This window comes from Takifugu flavidus, chromosome 6 (genome assembly GCF_003711565.1).
Source record: "Takifugu flavidus isolate HTHZ2018 chromosome 6, ASM371156v2, whole genome shotgun sequence".
NCBI classification, from domain to species: Eukaryota; Metazoa; Chordata; class Actinopteri; order Tetraodontiformes; family Tetraodontidae; genus Takifugu; species Takifugu flavidus.
The window spans coordinates 6,777,489-6,798,106 of record NC_079525.1 but is presented as its reverse complement, the minus strand read 5'-3'; the positions used below and the strand labels follow the sequence as shown (position 1 = coordinate 6,798,106).

The window sequence follows — 20,618 nt, the reverse complement described above, 5'->3', positions numbered from 1 at the left end:
GCAGAAAAGGCCAAAAGACCTGGAAAACAGAGCCGGCCAGCTTCTGCACACAAGTCCGTCAGACGCACCACTCCATCGTCGACGGCAAGATCGCCGTCTGAACCACACATCGAGGTGACTCTTTGCTCCATATCCTGGGGACGCCACACTAAAGTGTGCCAATACGAAAACTTACACTAAAACGCATCCTTTCAGGACAAACATGGAAAGATGAAGTGGAGGAAGGTCCTGAAGGATGACAGGATGTGGTTTCATCCTGTGGTTTCAGACATACTGTCCAAACAGCAAAAAGTCATCATCTCCAGGACTCGAAGGCCAGACTTTTGACACTTTTGCAGACTTTCAAAGGGCTGTGGACATTCTTTTGGGACCTCATTTCCAGGTGTAAGCAAAGAAAATTGGAGTGTTTTATTGACTGCACTTGACAATAAGTTAAAAAAAGTTAAAAAAATAAAATAAGACTGTCAACAGGTCATGGCCACAGCTTTTTCATTTTTATTTTGTAGCACTCATTGGGAAATTAAGTGTTCTTGCTCTTCAGTGTCACCTGGGTGGGGCCACCTCTCTTTAATCACAGTCAGTGCTTTATTCATTTCCAAACATAGGACGCCTCCATTTCCAAGACACCTGGCAAAGTCTTCTGGGCCACCACAATGTAGGAACCTGCAAGGGACCAATGACAGCATCATCACTGTTTTTCTTGCATGACAAATGTTATTCCTCAACTACAGCAAGCAACAACAGGCCCGGGCATGGTATTCTTTACCATCTTTTCAATTTCTGACTGCACAAATAACATCACTTGTGTGTTCAAATACTACTACACCCACAGACCGTCATCGCTTTGCCCTGCATTCATTTTTCCATCCAGCAGATGGCTCAATAGCTTGATGGCTTACATTTCAATGAAAGATTTTGACAGATATTTATAACCATTTGGGACATTTGACATGCCAAGAGCAGTTAGGCCCTTTATGCTCGCGGTTCCCTGTCAAAAAACTTGACAAAAACCACAATTTGTCTACACTTGTCTACACTTGGTTTTGCACGTCGTACGGGTCGGCCTCACGCAGGAGTGGGCAAAAGGGGAGTGCATGGGATTTGATTAATCAATGGAACGCTGTACATGCGTAAAAATTGCACTCAAGAACCCCTGAGAGAAATGGCGGGAAAGAGAAAATGAGAAATACAAAATCCCCGTGCAGGTTATGGGTAATCACGCATACTGTTATGCGCAAGAAGGTCAGACACAACTAGGATCGCTACATGCTGACACTTGCAGGATCATCTATACACCCTGCAAGGTAACAAAAGATCCAGATTGGAAACAAAGTGCGACGCTGATTTACCGACCATCCTGTCTAAGGCGAACCAACTGCAATTATACAGTCTGTAATGAAGAATGTGTCCAAAATCGTCATTGTGATTCCTATATGTTTAATAAGACTACACAATTGTGCCCAAGTGGCTATAATTGCACTTGCACCTATTCACAAGGCACACCAGGACAAAATGGCACGTATTTGATCAACAACGGTTGGTTGCTTTGTGGACACAATGCGTATGCTCACCTACCAGCAAACTGGTCAGGAGTGTGCGCTCCGGTCCACCTCAATGATCACACAGTCATAATTTATGCTGCTAATGCCAGAACCGTTCCACAGTCGCGTCGCAGGAGAGATTTAAATATAGATTACAAACCACATGACTCAGATGTACCACAAGAGTTTAAACACTGGACAGAGGGAGAAAAAGTTGTTATCTGTTTCCTTGGGTAGGTGTGGCAAAGAACATATTAAGATTAGAAACAGTTGATTATAGACTGAAAGTGTTTACTAATTTGACAAAGGTTGCTCTTACAGGAGTTAAAGAAGAACTGACTGCGCTGAGACTAATGACTATGCAGAAAAGGATGGCCTTAGATCTATTGACAGCATCCAGAGGAGGAGTTTGCGCGATGGTAGGAGATTACTGTTGCACATTTGTCCCAGAAAATGATGCAGATGACCACTTGATAGATAGCGCACTGAAAAATTTGACCAAATTACAGAAGGCAATGATTGATGATGTTGTTCAAGATGTTGTTCAAGGCAGTAATAGGGATAGTAGTGATAGTATTAGCCATATTAGCTTGTTGTGTAGTACCTCTTGTTCGGGGTTGCATTGATCGGCTCGTGGATTCGGCTGTGACTAGTGCTTTGCTGCAGATGGAAGAACGACCTCTACTGGATGAAGGGGAAGTGGATTCACAAGAAGATTGGACTAATGCACTGCATGATGTTGAAGATCTGTTTGAAATGTCTTAAGTTGCACCCACATTGAAGTTCATAAAAGTGAAAAGATGTATTATGGATAATGAGAATCTAGATGCACTTAACGATAAACAGGACACAAATGTGAGAATAATTATAGTGTATTAAAAAATAATTATATTGTTATCATTTAAATGCATTTGTATGTTTAGCACCTAAGTGCATGAAGAAGGAACAGAGTGTTTTTCACCTCTCTTGATTTAGTACACTTGTCCAGAGCACCAGATTTACTGTGAGATTGTTATCTAAAACCCTAAAAGCATCTTGAGAAGAGGTGAAAATTCCACATGGATAATGAGCTGATGTGACTAAAGGAAGGAGGTTTGTAGAGGGGCAGCAGAGTGTCGGAGGGTGTTCCACAGTGAACTGCTGCTCGCTCTCCCTTGCAAGGTTACCTGTGTCTGTGTCTTTTGTTGATTCACGCAGGGTTTTGCTGGGTTGCTCTATTTCAACTTTAACATATGCTATTGATGAACATTTGACCCACAGTCTTGCCCATCGATGACTCTCTTCTGCAAGTCCAAAGTTGTGCTACTTGTACAGTGTAAATGCCAAGGTTGTTCTTATAGTAATAATAGAATTGTATCATTCAGTATGACAATGGCATGTGAAGAAACAGTCGCTCACTCTGTTGAGGACTAGGCTGAGAAGCAGAGGGTTCTCGGTTCGAGCTGCAGACCAGAAGCAACATGGAAGGCGTTCTGGTGCTAGGTTAAGGTGCCAGAACACCTTTTGAGAACTGCCAAGGTACCCTTTAGCAAGGTACTAAACCCACAAATGCTTATATAGGTCCCTGCAGTGAACTGGGCACTCATCCAAGGGTGGACTCTGCCTTCGCCCATTGTGACAAGACAATAGAATGTCAATTCCGTGATGTGCATTGCAGTTGATGTGGAGACTGTCTAAAAAAGGTGGTCCTACATGTTCAACCAAACATCTGAGAAACAGACTATCATTAAAATGAGACTTACTAATGCCAAACAGGAGAAGAAAAGTCAAGCGGCTCATCATGTGGAATGGCTGAGCTTCAAAATCCTGGTGCCTTTTTAAATGAGACTTTAACATCAAAAGCCTACTGTCCACAAAGTTTTCCACCACAGGCAAATTTCCATTATCAAGTTACTCCCACATTACCAAAAATGGAAAAAAAATGTAGGAGATGGGGTGGTTCAGCAGATGAACGTGGAATTACAGCTGACTAGACCCATTGTGCCTGCCGGGCAAGCCTGCGTCTCAGGAGGCAGAAACAGGTAGACAAACTTGTGGGTCCTAACCAGAGTTGCTTAATGGGGCATTAACAAACTTCTGGGCCTCCTTTGTCCATCATGAGCAACACCAAGATGGGCGTGAATGATAGAGCTTGAAAGGGAGCCCTCAAGCATACCCGAGGGCCTCGTTGTTAGTAATCACAACATTTATGTTTCTGTCACTCTTTACAACATTTATTTAAATTTGAAAAAAAGAATATTCTGATGGCGTGCGAAGGATTAGGCATATGTGACGAGTTTCACGGTTTAATCTCACAAATGACGAAGTTTAAACGCTTTTTCAACCGTTCAGAACTCTCAGTGATATGATATATGAATGATATGTATATAATATAATACACTTGTTTGCTTCGGTGAAATGGTCATTTATATGGTGGTTTTAAATGTGCATGTAATCAAAGTTTTCTGGATATGTGTTTCTGACCGCAACCTAACTTTAAACATGTTCATTTCCCGAGAACAAAACTGAAACTGAGAAACTGCTTTTCTGACTGGCTCATTAGCTACACCCTTTGAAAAGGTTGCCCAGAAAGTGATACTGGCTGGTAAACCTTGTTGATCTGTTCAGAGCTCCTGATTAATTATGGGATGATATATTATGTATAATTAATTTGATAAAACACATTGGTTTATAACTAAAAATGCAATTTCAAAGCATAATCAAAATCAGCAGCATTACAAAAAAACAAATGCAAACAGTACAGCCAAGAGTCCATTGATATGCTTTATTGTTAAAGGGAATAATATTAGTATTTAGCAACAGTTGTCAAGAATTTTTTAATCAAAGTTAATACAGCGCTAGAGTGCCATATTAAATGTGAAATGGCATCGGTTGCCACCTTAAGCAAATAGAGGTCTGTAATTTATTATGGTGCTATTGATCCAGTCTCTGTACTGGCAGACATCCAGGAAAAAACTCATTCCAGCAAAGGCAGTAACTCCATCAGTTATCGCTGTATTAAGACCATAAATGGCATCCTGGTACTCCACTCCTCCTCCAGAGTCCCCCTGTCAGAGACATTTATGTTAATTCATGTAAGAATATTGTTTATTCTTTGCAATCATTTTAAATAGTGAAAATAGTCTCACTACTCACTTGTGACACGTCCACTGGATTACTGTCAGCTGTCAAAGTGTGCGCTTGATATTTTGTATCCCCCACTTGAGTCATGTATTGATGACCATTAACTGTGATTTGTCCACACTGGAGGGTAATTGCTTCATTTCTTTCTAAAGAAGAAATGTGTGTTTTGTTTCCAAAATCAAATACCAACCTCAAAAAAGACACTGAAAACATTAATCACCTCTTCTGAATTGTGGGGCTGTAGTCATGGCTGAGAGTCCCCCAGTCTCAAGAATTTCATCTCTGGAGGAAAATATTAAAAAGAAAACACATCTAAATAACTTTTAAGCAGATTTTTGAACTATTTATTAATAACTGCTGCTTTGTTCTTTAGTTTGTGATGAGTTTTATAGCTGAAATTTTGTAGCTAGAAATAAGGCATGGTAACTTACACAGCCGGACTTGTACAACCAAGAGGGGGAATGCCAATAGTTCGTCTGACAGCGCGTTTAGGCAGCTTAAGTAGCATAATGTCATGGTAAATGTTATTCTCCTCATAAATCTGAGGTGGTTCTTGAATGATCATCAATTGACCTGGACCTGGGTGCACACCTACGATTACTTTCAAACCCCTGAAAATTAAGAAAAGGCAGAGGAAGAAGTAAAAAAAAGACAGAGAGAGAGAGCAGTTTGGGGAAGAGCATTCATAATGATTCAATCATGGATGCTGAAGATCTGAATTTGCCAAGAAGATGGATGATATTGTTTACCATATCCAGCAGTGTGCTGATGTCAGAATCCACCATTCTGAGATCAGAGAGCCACCACAGACTAGTTCACCATCATAGCCAATTAATTTTACATGATAGTCGTGCTGCTGTGGCCCGCAGTCTTGACCTCCAATGATTCTCTTATGCAGGTCTAATACTGCACTCAGTGTAATACCTGGAAAAAAGAAAGTCCAACGTAAATACAGACCCTCCTGATTTTAATAAACTGTCTTGTACCACCTGTATAAAAATCCAAAATGGAGATTAAAATAAATATGTGAAAACAAATGTAATGGCTTTTGCCTACTTTGAAATCTCACAGTAACAGTTCTGATGCCACATTTACGAGATGTTGAATGGTCACTTACCAAACCGGAGCAAAAAGAGGAGACTTGTGAGGACAGTCATCTTGTCCAACATCTGCCCTCAAGCTGGAACAGTGGAGCTTTTTATATCTTTGATCCTCCACTTCCCTCCTTCAAGTTCACAAACACAAATCCAATTGGCCACAAAGTTAGGTGTTTAGCATAGCACCGATGGCAGCTGTACGCCCCTGCAATGGATTTGAATAGGGACAAACTGGGGCACCAGAGGAAATACATTTATGTTTCATTTATAAGCAATTTAAATTAAAAAAATGATATATTTCTGTTTTTTCTTTTTCAAGCAGATGCTAAATGAAGTGGAAATGGTTCATTTTATTACAGCACATGGAAAAATGCAAATTAGAGACAACAGGAGATTGGGATTACATACACTCATTTTAGTGCTCACAGTTTATGGGTAATTGACACCACTTGAGTCGAGGGGTTAAAGAGCAAACAAGGAGATGGCTGAGTGGTTTAAGCCTCATTATGGGTCCTGTGTGATGAGGATGACTTGAAGACATCAGTGTAAGTACAGTAAGTTATCAGTAAGTTATCAGTGATGGCAACAAGTTGAAGGGAGAAAAACTAACAAAGAGAATATTTATCTTCTTTGAAAAGATGGCAATGCAATAATTGTTTATCCTTTTTGACTGACTTGGAAAAAATAGATTTGAAAACAAATGAGAATGACAGTGTCATACTGTCAACTTTAATATGCCGAGAGAAGGTCCATAATAATATCTTCTGAAGTCTACGTCAGTTACTTGGGAGAATATTTTCCAGGTTTATCACAGGAGATGACCTTGAGGTTCTTGAATTTAGTCAAACAAAACTTTGCCTCATAGTGAGGTAGTAGATTAAATTTTATTAACAAAGGCTTGGAACACCATGGTTCCCACTGTTCATGTGGTGAACACACATACATGTCAATCTACATATCACTTAGCAGATTTACATACAGGTAACCGCATTTTCTACTCAAACATTAGTCAGTATTCAATGCCATGATAATAGAAAAAGAACACCTGGTGTGAGGTTGTAAAGCCTGGATTCAAGCAGAGCATCTGTCTGCATTCATGCTCAATGAAATAGACAGGAAAGGAATAATTTACTCTGAATACCACAGGTCAGGATACTTTTTTGCAATATTATTATGGTTTTAAAGAACAAAAAAGAATCAGCGGGAGGGTCCCCCTACATGAGCCTGGTCCTGTTCAAGGTTTCTTCCTGTTAAAGGGGAGTTTTTCCTTGCCACTGTTGTTTGTTGGGGGTCAGGCCCTGGGATTCTGTGAAGTGCCAAAAACAAAATTTGATTGTAACAGATGCTATATAAATAAAGATTGATTGATGATTGATTGAAGAATCCAATGACATAATTCCAAACCAAGCCAAAGTCCTTCCCATCTCACATTATACACTCATCTCTCTGCTATCAATTCTCAAAACTACTAACTACTAAGTTTTTCACTCGACGATGATGAAGATTTAATTATAATAATTAGCAATTTGGAATGACTATTGGACAGTGCCGGCAAGGAATTGAACAGGAGGAAGACCTAGTTGGTCTAGAATAGATTAAAACTTTATCCAAATAAAACAATATTCATATACTTTGCTAAATGATCCTAATTGATAATAAATTAACCTTAAACCCACATACAAATTATACCAAAGAACATAGCAAAACACAGTGGTTTTCACCTTGGAACTGAGGCCAGTGAGGCCAGCTGTACTTGATGTTCTTAGTTCTTCTTTGAATTTAATGGCTTTCACCCAGAGAGTAACCTCTGTTAGTCTTGTATGTATTCAGTTAACATTCAAGGCAATTGGGAGTGTAGGCTACAACCATGGTGTTTACATGACATGTCGAATAATAACTACACTGCATAAGATAAAGAAATAAAGCACGTTCAAGCCTTTTTGATCATGAAATACTGATGTTTTGGAGGATGATGGCTTCCATTGCATCACTTAGCACCTTCATGGAGGATGAATCTGTTTTTGTTGAACCAGGCCGATAAGAAGACAAAATGTTGTGGCTCACTATGATTGTTCACTAAGAAGTGACTGAAATGTTTGTGTGGAGAACACCATACCCACCAGGACTGTATGGAGCTTCTCCAACAGCAAGCCCTGGATCACCCCAGACATAAAGGCCCTCCTGAAGGAGAAGAAGAGGGCTTTTGTGTCTGGAGACAAGGAGGAGCTGAAGACTGTGCAGAGGGAACTGAGGAGGAAGATCAGACAGGAGAAGGACAACTACAGGAGGAAGATGGAAAACCAGCTGCAACAGAACAACATCTGTGGGGTATGGAAGGGACTGAAGACCATCTCGGGCTTCAAGGAGCAGAAGTCCCAACCTGTGGGTGACCGGGGGTGGGCTAACGACCCAAACTTGTTTTTCAAAGATTTGATCAGGTACCCACCCCTCCCCCAGCCCAGTCTCCTCTGCTGCTACCCCCGCCACTGTCTGTGCCCCCAATTGACTGTTCCTCCTGTCGCCCCTCCCCCTCTCTCATGACCTTCAGCTCACACATACCTGAAACTTCACACTCTGGCCCATGCCCCCCCACCAACACCTCCCTGCTCCAGCCTTTCCCTCACACCACACCAGGTGAGGAAGGCCCTGAAGAAGAACAGGGCCAGGAAAGCGACGGGTCCGGATGGCATCAGCTCCAGGCTCCTGAAGTCCTGCGCAGACCAGCTGTGTGGGATCTTCAGTCACACGTTCAACCTGAGCCTGAAGCTGGGGAGAGTGCCACAGCTGTGGAAGACATCCTGCATCGTCCCAGTGCCGAAGACACCGCACCCTAAGGAACTCAACAGCTACAGGCCGGTAGCCCTGATGTCTCATCTGATGAAGACGCTGGAGAGACTCATCCTCGATCACCTGCGCCCACTGGTGAGCTCCTTCATGGACCTGTTGCAGTTCGCCTACCAGCCGAGCATCGGGGTGGACGATGCTGTCATCTACCTCCTCCACACCTCGCTCACTCACCTGGAGAAGGCTGGAAGCATTGTGAGGATCATGTTTTTTGATTCCTCCAGTGCATTCAACACCATCCAGCCCAGGCTGCTGGGACAAGCTGCAGGTAGCTGGGATGGACCATCACCTCACAACATGGATTCTGGACTACCTCGCACAAAGACCACAGTTTGTGAGGGTGAAGGGCTCCAAGTCAGATCGGCTTCTCTGCAGCACTGGTGTCCCGCAGGGAACAGTTCTGGCTCCTTTCCTGTTCACCCTCGACACCGCGAACTTTTCACACAGTACATCTTCATGTCACCTCCAGAAGTTCTCTGACGACTCTGCTGCTGTTGGCCTCATCACTGATGGGGACGAAACGGAGTACAGAGGACTTATTCAGGACTTTGTGGACTGGAGCCTGCGGAACAACCTCCAGATCAACGCTAGCAAAACCAAGGAGCTGGTGGTGGATTTCCGCAGGTGTAACAATCCCCCGCCTGCACCGGTGAACGCCCTGGGAACGGATGTTGACGTGGTGGAGTCCTACAAGTACCTGGGTGTTCACCTAAACAATAACCTGGACTGGACACACAACACAGACACCCTTGTCAAAAAGGGCAATAGCAGACTGATCCTGCTCAGGAGGCTGAGGTCTTTTGGTGTGCAGAGACCACTCCTGAGGACTTTCTATGACTCTGTGGTGGGATCAGCCATCTTCTATGGGATTATATATTCTGATATGTATATTGTATTCACCCTCTGTACTATGTACAGGTATACAGGGGCTGAGTATCCATTTATCTGGATTATTGTAAATATACATCCTCTTTGTATATTCTGAATTCTATTCTATTTTATTTTTATCTTAATTGTCTCTGCATGCTCTTGCTGTTGTTGCGCTGTAAATTTCCCTGTGTGGGACAATAAAGGACCTGAATCTGAATCTGAATCTGAAATGCACTCATTAATGCTGTGAGTAGTATGTGTGTGTGTGTGTGTGTGTTTTAGGGATGATTGCTCAGCCTTGCGAATGTAAAGGAATAAAGTGAGAGAGTGTAACATGCATTCAAACAAAAAAAACAAAACTGAGAGTCAGATGAAATGAAGAGTGAATCCATATCCATATTTTATTGACAGATTAAAAGACTAATCTGTGACAGGACCAGTCAAAGTCAACCTTTCAGTAGGTTATTAAGCTGTAACTGCATTTATCCAATTAAGAATTGGACAAACTTCAAAATACGGCAATTCGGGATACAGATGAGGTTCATTCTCATATGACATCACACCATATATCATGTCATTGTGAATCACTGCTCCTCCCACATCCGTCTGTAAGTCAGATGTGTAGTTGCATTAAATACTAGTCAGAAGTATAGCAGGGGAAAAAAGGTTAAATCTGGCCTAAATAAAAACTCACCAACGGTATGTCCATTCGCTTTTGTGTATCATGGAAGAAGAAATAATGCTTTCTTTCAACCTTCTTACAGTCGTCGAGCTTGAGTTTTACACACTGGAGTTTATGTGATTCCCTCGAGTCTAAACCAAAGTATAAAAGTTACTGGTTGACAAGCTTAATCCAAATGGCAGTCCAGTTCAAAGGATTTAAAGTCACCACGGGGCCAATTAACCTCTAAATCCACTCCAGTGACCTGAATATTTTCATTAAAGCCTTAAGGAAAAAACAAGCATGAATTGGGGTAAAATAAGCCACGTGACTTATAAATAATAAACCACTCTGATTTGTCAAAAGTTGTTTTTGCCAATGAGGTATTCTTTTATCCACAACCACTGTTACTTGAATTCCCAGCCCTTGTAGGATAAATTCAAATGCATCGCACCTGTTTTACCAAGCTCTGTCGTCTTCAGCCCATATCCTGCGATTTTAACAAAGTCAGGGTCCCTGCAACGAAGAACATTGTTTCATTCCACTGGTGTTTCTCCTCTCTGAAGTCTTGTCTTTTTAGATGCGTGAAAGGGAGGGAATCCCAACTTACGCAGCCAGTGGACAGGTAGGAAGTTTGACAGGTTCGATTTTAGTTGGACTAGGTAATTTCAGCAGCATTAAATCAGACATGCCAGCATTGTTCTTCCTAATCACAGGTGGATTCTGGATGATGATTGTTCGACCAGGTCCTGGATGCGCACCCAAAATTATTTTCATCCCCCTAACAAGTCAGACAAGATCATAAATAATCAGTGTATAAAATGTAGAAAATCCCCCTGTGATGTTGCACTGAACAGAAACATTTGTTTAGAACCGTTGAACCGTTTTCTCTTTCTCACCACCGATAGCAATAGGCCTCACTCAAAATCCAGGAGTCACTGATCAGGGATCCAGCGCATATGATTGTGCCTTGAGAGTTGGTTATCACCACGTGGTACAGCCGCTCTGTAGAGTCGCATATTTTCAGTTCTTTGCTGGCCACTGTGCCCAACATAACTCCTAAAAGAAAAGTTAATTAGAGCAACTCATTGGCTTTTGAGAATTTGAACTTGTGAATAATAACTCACCAAACCAAAGCATGAAGCATCTCAGGACGTTCATCTTGACAGAGCAACAAGGGCACTGAGACAACTTCTGTGTCATTTTAATATAGTGGCTGTGGGGTGTGGTTGGAGATTATGGTAATCTAGTATTTGCTTCTTCTTCTTTTTTTTTTAGCTGCAGATACGTTTTACCTGGACCTCGGTCCCCAATTGTCTTCAATTGTACTTTCATGCTTCAGCAAACATTAAAGGATCAGAGAATGAAACATTTCAAAATAAATGTTAAACGAATTTTTAAACCTTAAACGGATAAAAATATCTAATCTAAAAGATTGGCTCAAGATTATGCTACAAGACCCTCTGCCCTCTAATTATCTTCCTTTCTAACTCGTATAAAACATAATTTATTATACAGTTAAAAAAAATAACTACAACAGTTCATTCAGTAAAATTAGGCAAATCGATTTTAATGAAGCTTTGACTAATTCGTCAAAAACAGGGAACCGTGAACATCCCTATAGATGTTATTTTCCTCATATCGGCACGGGTTCTGAAGCCGTGGGGGTTACAGGGGGTGCGTAACGCCAATGTCGTACGTGCAGAGTCGTACACAGCAGAGCGCACATGCGCTCTGACGCGACCCTTCAACGATTTTGACCACTTATGTCCGATATTGGATGCGGCTCCTTTCTGAAACCAGCCAACTCCGACTGGTGGTATCGCGGTGAGTCTCATCTAGTTCTTTCATCTTTTGCTTGTCAGTGACGGTCGGAATTCCGTCTTTGGCGTGAGCTGATTTGTTAATATTAAAAGTTCATTCCCTCCTAATTTGCTTGTTTCTGATAGTCGATATTGTAGTTTGATAGCGCAGCTTAGGTATGATGGCAACGTTTTCTTACACGTAATCAGGAGCCTAATTTATGTATTTAATATAACTGCCCTGACATGAATGACCTGTTCAAAGAGGAGGGTTATTGCTGCATTTATTTACTTTAGCATTTTGTTTGTGTTGTGCATTTCTTTTACTTTTCCATCATGTATTCTAAGGAATGGAATGTTACCTTCCACTACATATTTAGTGCCATAATTGTCGCCACTGTCCAGAGAATAATTATAATACCTTGTAATCAGCCCATATTTAGTCTAAAGAATATTGCCTCCACCACTGCCAGCAGGAAAATCACCGATGCTTTGAACTGGAGTAATAATTCCTCTCATAATTCTGGTCGTTTTGTAGCATTAATTCATCACTTTAGAAATCCCATGTTAATATTATAGAATTCAGGATGTTGGATATTTGTTGCGGGTACGTGTTTCAACTCGGTCGAAAAGGGTCAAAAAACGATGTTTATGAAATATTAGGGCAAAAATAGAGAAAATGCAATTGGTGTTGAGAGAGGAAGCCACAGAAACAGAAGGAAAATGGAGATTGGAGCTGGTTTCCTCCTCTCTTCACTGTTTCCACCTGCTAATGAGGTGGTGGAATTAATGAAAGAAAGGGAAGGATCCAACCTTTCGTGACTCATCTTTCTTCTTTCAGCCGCTGAATTAATGAAGATTTTTCTTTTAATTGATTGAAAGGCGGTTTTGTGAAACCTTCAGGGCTTTTAAAAGCCTTCTGTCTATGAAGTGAGCAGCAAAACGTGTTAACTGACGTTGACATGGACCAAAAGAACCCTGCACGAAAGCAAGAATAATCAATTGATTTCTCTGTGACTGCATTTTTTTAATCCCCTTTTCCACTCGAATGTTTGATGAGGATCACTCTGCTTCTCTGCCTCTGAGTTGTAAAAGTGCAAATCCTGCTCACACATGCATGTCGGAGTGCTGATGAAACGATTACATTGTGTGAGCTTTTGAGTCCTCCTAGACGCCGTGGACGGGGTGCAGACCTGATCCGTGCCTGCAGATCTGCTAATTGAACGGCAGCTGAGAGAGGAGACCCCCCGTGGGGAGGATGATGGATGGATCACCAATTAGCTGACGGTGCAGTTCTCCCTGAGATACAGGTTCTTGTCATGAAATCAAATGTTTTTGGTTGTTTTTTTGTACATCATTTACTGTTCTGTTGCCGGGGTTGGCCACAGGAAGTAACTTGTTTCAGCAATCTAATTGAACCTGGAGGGATTATATTTGACAGCTGCAGCCCTGCTGGCAGCAGGACACATCACACCAACACTGTCCACCCACAGGTGCATTCTGGGTAAATCATCTTTTCAATCAACAGGAAATATTTGCCCTTGTCTTTCCTAAATGGAGGATCAAGGGGCTGGGCCTGGCCCATTACCAAGATGATTAAGAAGCTCTGGCCACCCGTGCCTTCTCATTAGCCATCCTCGGACCCTGTGTTGATGTCTCAGACTGCTGCTGGATGTTCATCTTTTAAATTGATGGGGTGCCTCAAAAACCTCTGTCTTGGTAGGAAAATAGAGACCAAGGGGAAAAAATCCAAATATATATGCTGCCACACACTGGCGACACTGGGCCGTTCTGAGGCTGCAGGTTGTAATTTGTGAAATGTGTTTCTTGGATGGCGAGATAGTCTGAGAAATTACTGTCTGAGTCTTCGGCACTTTGATTGAATGCTGCTGTTGCTGCAGCCTCCTATCTTCATGCTCATCACTTGCTTTGTCACATCACGAACACACACACGGCTAAAACTTACTATTTTGATGTTAATGAGCTGTCACAGACTGAGGATGAGAAAAAAGAAAGGAGATGGATTCAAATCTAAAAAAACTATATTAAATTGCTAAAATCAATGAAAACTGACAAACAAAGCTCCTCCTGAGTTTAGCTAGTTTGATTAAAGCTGTCATAGAGCAGCCTGCTCTCACCACAAGTCATCAGAATCACACCCTGGCCCTGATGTGAGGTACATATGAAAGTTAGGGGGTGACCCCCTGACCCCAACCCTCCGTGAGAGGAACCACAATATTTTAAAGAACAATGCATTCATCTGAAATGTGGATGACTCCTGCAGCATCTGATCGAGAAGCTGAAAGGCCACAGACTGACACCGAGTGTTAACCCTGCCGAAGCAACAGGAGGGAGAATGTGTAAGGTTGACCTCTGCTAAACGGCCCCCGAGTGTGGCAGCGTCTGCCTCCCAGATTTAGTGGCAGGAAACAACCCATGGAGGAAGCGTGTGCGCGGGCACATGCAGACAGTAACATTTAAATGTCATTAGAGCACCGACTCCTCAGCCTGCATTCATTCTGGCTCTCCTGCTCTCAGTTCTGGGCCTTATTGGGCCGTGTCCTGACCCTCGGTCACCATAGCAACACACTGAGCTGACCATAGACAGGGAGACAAAGGTGATGATTTCATGCGTCTGCTTTCATTGTGTGTGTGTCAGAGATTAGAAAGCTTTTATTGTGCCGGACAACCTAAAAAAAAAGCGACTGTGAGCGTGCGCTTGCACGTGCATGCGTGTGTGTTTGTAAAAGAGTTTTCTATCACATACAGGCCCAGTCGGCTTTTTAGTTATTAATTCGTTTTTTATTTGTTTATGCATTTGGTTTCACCTGCATATTTAATCCATGACATTTGAAATGTGAATGGCTGAGGTCGAAGGTCAAATACACGATTATGCAGCACAACACTTCCAGCTCCCAAAAATGAGAGCGGACTGACACATATACTGTGTATATTTCAGCATTGCTCAGGTCCAGGTCATTTTCAGGGGGCTCCAGAGAAGGAGAATCCAAAATTAGGCTATTCAGTCCTTGATTTTCACCATCTAAATGATGATGACATCATAATATCCAAACACTCCCACAGTACACTGCCCACAATGCCAACCCAAATCACATTCCTGCAGCCCACTTCATCACCATTGGCGACCAAACCTCCAAAGCAGGCAAGCGTGACATTCCCTTATCCCGGGAGGTTATCCTGGCCGCCATGGCAGGTGTTTTCAGGAGCTCAACTGGATAAAGCTAGACACACATGTAATCAGTGTGTTCTGCGTGCTGAACGCCCTGGTGGTGTCAGGAGTCTATAGACGGCCCTGCGGGGGGTGGGGTGGGCAGCATAGATGAAGGTCAGAGCAGGAGAGGATGTATTTGATAGAACATATATTGTTAACATCCCCATTCCTCAGTGAATTCCTGCCAGTTTGAAAATAATTTGGTTGGGGGGATGGGGGTTGATCATCCACCTTCACGCTGGACTTTGAGTGACAGATCTGTTATTTTGCTTCTGTAGGTTCGGACATGTTGTTGCTGTGGAGCGCCACTTATCAGCCATCACTGTGAAGGATGAGGGTGTGCCTGCCTGCAGCACGGTGCTTATTAGGAAGGCAGGCTGGTTTCATAAATAGTGCTAATGGAACTAAATAGTGTTGTGTTCCTGTTCTGGCCTGGTTGTTTTTGTTGTGACGTACAAGGGGTCGTGAAGTCCACTAGTTCCTGTAACAACACGGAGGTGCTGGGATGCCTCTTGATCCAAAAGGTTTTCCCTTGACATTTTAAGATGCTTTTAAAAACATGTCCTTTTGTGGTTCCCTTCCAGGACCCGTCCCTGATGGGAACCTGCCCACGTCTTTTGCTTGGTTCTCCTTAACGGCTTCATGGAGCTCATCCAGGCAACCCAGAATTCCTTGCTGCCTTGCACGGCAGTTTCCTGTGTTCGCGAATTGATCCCCACGTCTTGGGCTCCTCCCGATCCACTTTACATCTTGCCCACAAGCGATGCCTCTTTTATTTTAGACGACACGACCCAGAACATCTCCACCCATGAACTTGGATCCCATCCCAGCCTAACTGCAGTTTTCATCCCTCTGATCTACGGGATGGTGTGTGTTGTCGGCCTGGTGGGCAACACCTTGGTCATCCATGTTATTGTTCACTACACCAAGAACGAGTCGGTCACCAACATCTACATCCTCAACTTAGCCATCGCGGATGAGCTCTTCATGTTGGGCCTGCCCTTCTTGGCAGTGCAGAACGCTCTTCTCTCCTGGCCCTTTGGCTCCCTAATGTGCCGTGTGGTGATGACAGTGGACGCCATCAACCAGTTCACCAGCATCTTCTGCCTGACCGTGATGTCGGTGGACCGCTACTTAGCTGTGGTGCACCCCATCCGCTCCTTCTGGTGGCGGCGGCCCAGAGTGGCGAAGGCCATCAGTACCACGGTGTGGGCGGGCTCCTTTGTGGTGGTTTTGCCGGTGGTGGTTTTTGCAGACGTGCTCAAAGATGATGGGAACTGCAGCATCGTGTGGCCCGAACCAGCAGAGGTGTGGAAGACGTCGTTTATCGTATACACGTGCACCGTGGGCTTCTTCTGTCCATTGCTGGTCATCTGCTTGTGCTACCTGCTGATCGTCGTCAAGGTACCAACTGAACAAATATTCAACTTCTTCAAAAGTGTATTTAAAGTGACATTTACAGAACAGCATTCTGAATTGCGACAGCTAGAGCAACCGTTTTTTAATCTTCTCTTTCAAAGGTACGCAGTGTTGGTAAGAAAGCGCAGGCCACTTCCTCCCGCCGCAGGAAGTCTGAACGTAAAATCACCAGGATGGTCGTGGTCGTGGTAGCGGTTTTTGTCCTCTGCTGGCTTCCGTTCTACGTCCTGAATATTGTCAACCTGCAGGTGGTCCTGCCAGGTGACTTCAGGGGCCTATACGTGTTTGTTGTTGTGCTGTCGTATGCCAACAGCTGCGCCAACCCCATACTGTACGGATTCCTGTCCGACAACTTTAAGCGGGGCTTCAGAAAAGCGCTCTGCGGGTCCCCTCCCAGAGTGAACCACCACCGGGCCGTCACCGAGCCGCAGCGACCAACAGAGGAGTGTGGCGGCATCGTGCTCCAAGTACAGAAGATGGAACACACGCAGAACAAGAGATGCGGTGAAGACGAAGAGGATAAAGACGGCGAGGCAGGAAGTGGCGCGCACGTGAGTGAAATATGCAAATCAGCAGTGAACGGCTGCAGCTCAGCAGATGGATCAAGGACTCAGGTGGAGCAGAGGCGCAGCTCTGAGCCAAAGTCCTCCTATCATAACGTCAGCAGCAGAGATTGGGGGCAGGGAGAGCTGGACTCTGACCCGGCTGTGTCCTCTGGGAGTGGGAGGAGTACGAAACGCAAGACACAACCTGAGGATTCAGCAGGCAAACACTCTGTTCTTGAAACAAGCAACCTGTGAAAGACATGTCAGTGTTTCAAACAGGTGATGCCAGTTATCTGTTTGCTAACAAGGCTTCTCTTTTTGACTTAATGGACACTGTGTGGGGATGGAGGAGGGTTAAAATTCTGATGTGACTGGCTGCTTCACAGTTTCAAATTTAACTAAGGGACATACCAAAGTCATGGATATTCATAATTATAATCAAATGAACAGGTGCTGAGTTGCACCTGTTTGGGATTTTGATGAGAATTCACAACATTTCATTCAATTTTGCAGAATTTCAGCCACTAAATGATCTATATCACACTTTTAACCGAAATGCTGGGACACTTTCAAACATAAACTTCGTCCAGTGAATTGGTTGGATATTAAAATTTGTGTTTGTGATGTTTTCTAAATGTGTAAAAAAAAACCAACTACACTTTGAAAGTAATGATTGAAATTGTGTGTCATAAAGTATATCAGGGGATGAGACAAAGTCCCTTCAATTGTAAATAGATTTTATTTGATTCATTTGTTTTCAAATTGATAAAATGCCCTGTTAGTGCTGTCAGGCTGTGAGGTATTATTTTGTTTTAGTCAATGCTGGTGTGGAAACTTGTATCATTTGTTCATCAGTATTACGTATAATCGTGTCACAAATGCAAATGGTTGTAATATGTGGTCTAGGCAATGTGATCTTAAATTACTGTTTGTGTAACCTCTCAAGAAAGATAAAAACTAACATTAAATGCAAAATTATTTATTTTTTCTTTAACAAATTATCTTTACAAGTCCGTTACTTCATTTTCATTCCCACTTCTTGCTTTAGCAATTTTTGAACAGTAAGCTCGACGCGCCCTCTAGCGGAGAATATTGTCATTTATGGACAACGGACCGTTGATGGCACAGCTTAAATCACATACAAATAGCCAAACTTTTCTAACTTTTGTGTCTGCACACTTGCTGTTAGAGGTCATTTCCTATATCAGTCAAAGAAAATTAGTTTAAACCTATTTTCAAATCATTAGTTTATTCAGTTATTCCGTCCATTACTCAGTGACGATGTCTCCAAGCCACTTCAGGTAGGGTGGGTTTCCCTGGTCGATGGGAAAGCTGATGGTCTCGGCCACCTCGTAGGGATGGTTAGAGCTGGGCACGAAGTCAATGAGCAGATAGGAGTTAGCAGAGCACGCAGGGAGTGCATATTAACAGCAGAACTCAGTGACTTCAACAACAGAGCAGCTCCTGCTTCATTTAAGATGCTTTTTACAATATTGGACTGAAGAAATTGACTCACCGCACATAGTCAACAAGAGCAGGAACCTTTGAACTCCTGGTTTTAATCATCTGCAAAGAAGAGAAAACAGTTTTGTTTTTTTTCAATTTTGGTCATCCCAAAGTCCGTTAGGGATTTCAGAATTTTTCTGGAACTCTTGTGTCCCTAATATACAAATTCTCTGGCACCAAACTGTAGTCAATGTAGTAGTAGTTATGGCCTGGCATACAAATTTAAACATTTTTAGCACTGTGATTCAAATACACGGTTGTCTCTTGAGGTGTCTTCTGCACTTTTCACATTTGAAGAGTTGGTGCCTTGCGACCTCTGCTGGTACTTTGGAGACTCAAAGCTGGACTTGCTTTATCTAAAGCTACAGCCAATTCAACACAGTCGGCCAGAGGCAGCTGAAAAGTATTTAGAATAACAGTAGTTGTAATGCCAAAAATTTCAGTGAATACTAACCAGCAAAACCTCATTGTCCTCTTCGATTTTTCCCTGCCACTCATATCTGAAAGATGAGCACAAATCCGCAGGTGTGTCGTAGACATCACTCTCACTGAATCTCAAGCATCACCTTTTGTACACACAAACTTACATAGACGTAATTGCTGGGATGATGTTGACACAGGCAGCCAGCTTCTTCTCCACAATACCTCTGAAAGAGAGAGGGAGAGACTCTTACATGAATGACTGAATTTATCTCACTTACTATACACAGGCTTTATTTTGACATTTGGTGCACATCACCTGGCCAACTGTTTAGCCACTGTGTCATTAGGACATGTGACAAAAGCAGCCGAGTGTGTACCCGAACTGTAAGTTTCAGATGCCATGGAAAATGCCCTCAGACCGACAGACCTCAGCAGCTGGAACATAAACAGGCTCAAGAACACCGTCTGAAAGAGCAAAGAAAGAGATGAAGCAATACAGTCACATTCTCAAAATGCATCAGAACATGCCTATATAAACATTGATAGGATGTGTTAGGAGACAACTTTCAAGAATGGTTCACCAGAAGCAATGCTTTTAATTGTCCACCTTGCAGTGTCTCTGTATGGGTCAGGCCAAGGCACATCGCCTGGAGAAGCGCCACAAAGCAAACGCGTTAAAATCACTTCATAATCACTGCAGCTACATTAGTGTGAGACATGTAAGGGATGTGTCTTTAAAATTAAGTTATACAAGGAGAAAATGTAACTGCCTGAGACTGATGCTGGATTAATGTGTTTGTGGATGTGTAACATAAACCTTTACAGAATTAATTAATTTGAGACTAATTGAATAAAAGTTTCTAGATTTGTTTTTTGACGAATAGCAAATCTAATTGAAATATTCCTGAGGTAGCCTAACAATGACAGAGAAGCAATATCTCTATTAAAACCTGACACTAAATTACATGAGTGAGATGTGTTTAGCTAGTAGCAGGACTAGCATGCAGCATGTTTGTCTCTCATTGTAAAAGGGGAATCACTGCAAAGTGCTTTAAAATACGATAAATATCCGTAATAAAGACGTATGCAAGCAAAAAAATAATAAAGATTCCGTTTGTTCCTACCTTTAGTGTTGAGTTACCGACCGACCCACTCGCTGCCGTAAAACGTGACGGCTGTGTTTGCCAATCCGTCGTAAAATCAACATGGCGCTTCTTCTTCTATTTTTATTATTTGATTGGCAACCAATTTAATGCTTAATACCGTCATCTACCAGCCTGGAATGTGGATTATTGGATTGGGAAACAAAATAAACCAACATGGCGCCTGAAGAAAACAGTTGTTTCTGAAAGAAAAGGTATATTGGAAGAGATTATCATGATAAGTTATAATGGAGCAGATAATTATGATGCGAAAATCTAAACACTGAAAATTAGGTTGCGCCAAACCGTTCTGACACCTTTAATGGCGTCATCTAATGTTTGTAGAAAATGACAGGTGTAATAATATGTTGAATCTAACAACCACTGCTTGTTGTTAATCACGCAGTGGCAGC

At 42.6% G+C, this 20,618-nt stretch overlaps 4 protein-coding genes and 1 long non-coding RNA gene across 8 annotated transcripts; 1 reads left to right on the top strand and 4 right to left on the bottom strand.

Moving 5' to 3' along the window:
* Positions 1–472: 472 nt before the first annotated feature.
* On the bottom strand, positions 473–3,528 carry LOC130527255 (uncharacterized). The gene is made up of 2 exons (XR_008950964.1): positions 3,284–3,528; positions 473–663 (listed from the first exon to the last, which is right to left on the bottom strand). It is a non-coding gene; the product is annotated as an uncharacterized LOC130527255 (long non-coding RNA).
* A 762-nt stretch (positions 3,529–4,290) lies between these two features.
* Positions 4,291–5,934, bottom strand: LOC130527249 (trypsin-1-like). Its single transcript, XM_057035522.1, has 6 exons — positions 5,782–5,934; positions 5,414–5,588; positions 5,096–5,275; positions 4,885–4,946; positions 4,677–4,810; positions 4,291–4,588 (listed from the first exon to the last, which is right to left on the bottom strand). Exons 1-6 carry the CDS (start codon positions 5,831–5,833, stop codon positions 4,421–4,423), a joined length of 771 nt encoding a protein of 256 aa, XP_056891502.1. The 5' UTR covers positions 5,834–5,934; the 3' UTR covers positions 4,291–4,420.
* A 3,917-nt stretch (positions 5,935–9,851) lies between these two features.
* On the bottom strand, positions 9,852–11,417 carry LOC130527729 (trypsin-1-like). Its single transcript, XM_057036441.1, has 6 exons — positions 11,264–11,417; positions 11,036–11,195; positions 10,747–10,917; positions 10,591–10,652; positions 10,170–10,288; positions 9,852–10,081 (listed from the first exon to the last, which is right to left on the bottom strand). The coding sequence occupies exons 1-6, from the start codon at positions 11,337–11,339 to the stop codon at positions 9,941–9,943; spliced, it is 729 nt and encodes a 242-aa protein (XP_056892421.1). The 5' UTR covers positions 11,340–11,417; the 3' UTR covers positions 9,852–9,940.
* Positions 11,418–11,889: 472 nt separating this feature from the next.
* Positions 11,890–18,116, top strand: LOC130527727 (somatostatin receptor type 5-like). 2 transcript variants are annotated; one of them, XM_057036439.1, is made up of 3 exons: positions 11,890–13,248; positions 15,755–16,574; positions 16,691–18,116. In XM_057036439.1, exons 2-3 carry the CDS (start codon positions 15,813–15,815, stop codon positions 17,387–17,389), a joined length of 1,461 nt encoding a protein of 486 aa, XP_056892419.1. In that variant the 5' UTR covers positions 11,890–13,248; positions 15,755–15,812; the 3' UTR covers positions 17,390–18,116. The 2 variants fall into 2 exon arrangements, with proteins under 2 accessions (XP_056892419.1, XP_056892420.1); XM_057036440.1 differs by lacking the exon at positions 11,890–13,248 and adding an exon at positions 13,258–13,657.
* LOC130527730 (protein CutA homolog) lies at positions 18,098–20,292 on the bottom strand. Of its 3 annotated transcripts, none has more exons than XM_057036442.1 (7): positions 20,188–20,292; positions 19,645–19,710; positions 19,380–19,528; positions 19,228–19,287; positions 19,095–19,140; positions 18,651–18,700; positions 18,098–18,502 (listed from the first exon to the last, which is right to left on the bottom strand). In XM_057036442.1, the coding sequence occupies exons 2-7, from the start codon at positions 19,705–19,707 to the stop codon at positions 18,403–18,405; spliced, it is 468 nt and encodes a 155-aa protein (XP_056892422.1). In that variant the 5' UTR covers positions 19,708–19,710; positions 20,188–20,292; the 3' UTR covers positions 18,098–18,402. The 3 variants fall into 3 exon arrangements, with proteins under 3 accessions (XP_056892422.1, XP_056892423.1, XP_056892424.1); XM_057036443.1 differs by having other exon boundaries at positions 19,671–19,710; positions 20,188–20,280; XM_057036444.1 differs by lacking the exon at positions 20,188–20,292 and having other exon boundaries at positions 19,632–19,656.
* Positions 20,293–20,618: the final 326 nt, after the last annotated feature.

Bases quoted from the DNA above. Each gene is read 5' to 3' on its own strand.
- LOC130527249 (XM_057035522.1), bottom strand. From the start codon at position 5,833: ATGTTGGACAAGATGACTGTCCTCACAAGTCTCCTCTTTTTGCTCCGG. The intron at 5,589-5,781 runs GTAAGTGACCAT...TCTTTTTTCCAG, and splicing joins CCTCTTTTTGCTCCGGTTTG to GTATTACACTGAGTGCAGTA. The intron at 4,589-4,676 runs GTGAGTAGTGAG...TGTCTCTGACAG, and splicing joins ATCCAGTGGACGTGTCACAA to GGGGACTCTGGAGGAGGAGT.
- LOC130527729 (XM_057036441.1), bottom strand. From the start codon at position 11,339: ATGACACAGAAGTTGTCTCAGTGCCCTTGTTGCTCTGTCAAGATGAAC. The intron at 10,653-10,746 runs GTAAGTTGGGAT...TCTTCGTTGCAG, and splicing joins CCTACCTGTCCACTGGCTGC to GGACCCTGACTTTGTTAAAA. The intron at 10,082-10,169 runs GTGAGTTTTTAT...TCTGACTTACAG, and splicing joins AGCGAATGGACATACCGTTG to ACGGATGTGGGAGGAGCAGT.
- LOC130527727 (XM_057036439.1), top strand. From the start codon at position 15,813: ATGGAGCTCATCCAGGCAACCCAGAATTCCTTGCTGCCTTGCACGGCA. The intron at 16,575-16,690 runs GTACCAACTGAA...TCTCTTTCAAAG, and splicing joins ACCTGCTGATCGTCGTCAAG to GTACGCAGTGTTGGTAAGAA.
- LOC130527730 (XM_057036442.1), bottom strand. From the start codon at position 19,707: ATGTGCCTTGGCCTGACCCATACAGAGACACTGCAAGGTGGACAATTA. The intron at 19,529-19,644 runs GTGAACCATTCT...TTGCTCTTTCAG, and splicing joins AATTAAAAGCATTGCTTCTG to ACGGTGTTCTTGAGCCTGTT. The intron at 18,503-18,650 runs GTGAGTCAATTT...CTTCGTGCCCAG, and splicing joins GCTCTTGTTGACTATGTGCG to CTCTAACCATCCCTACGAGG.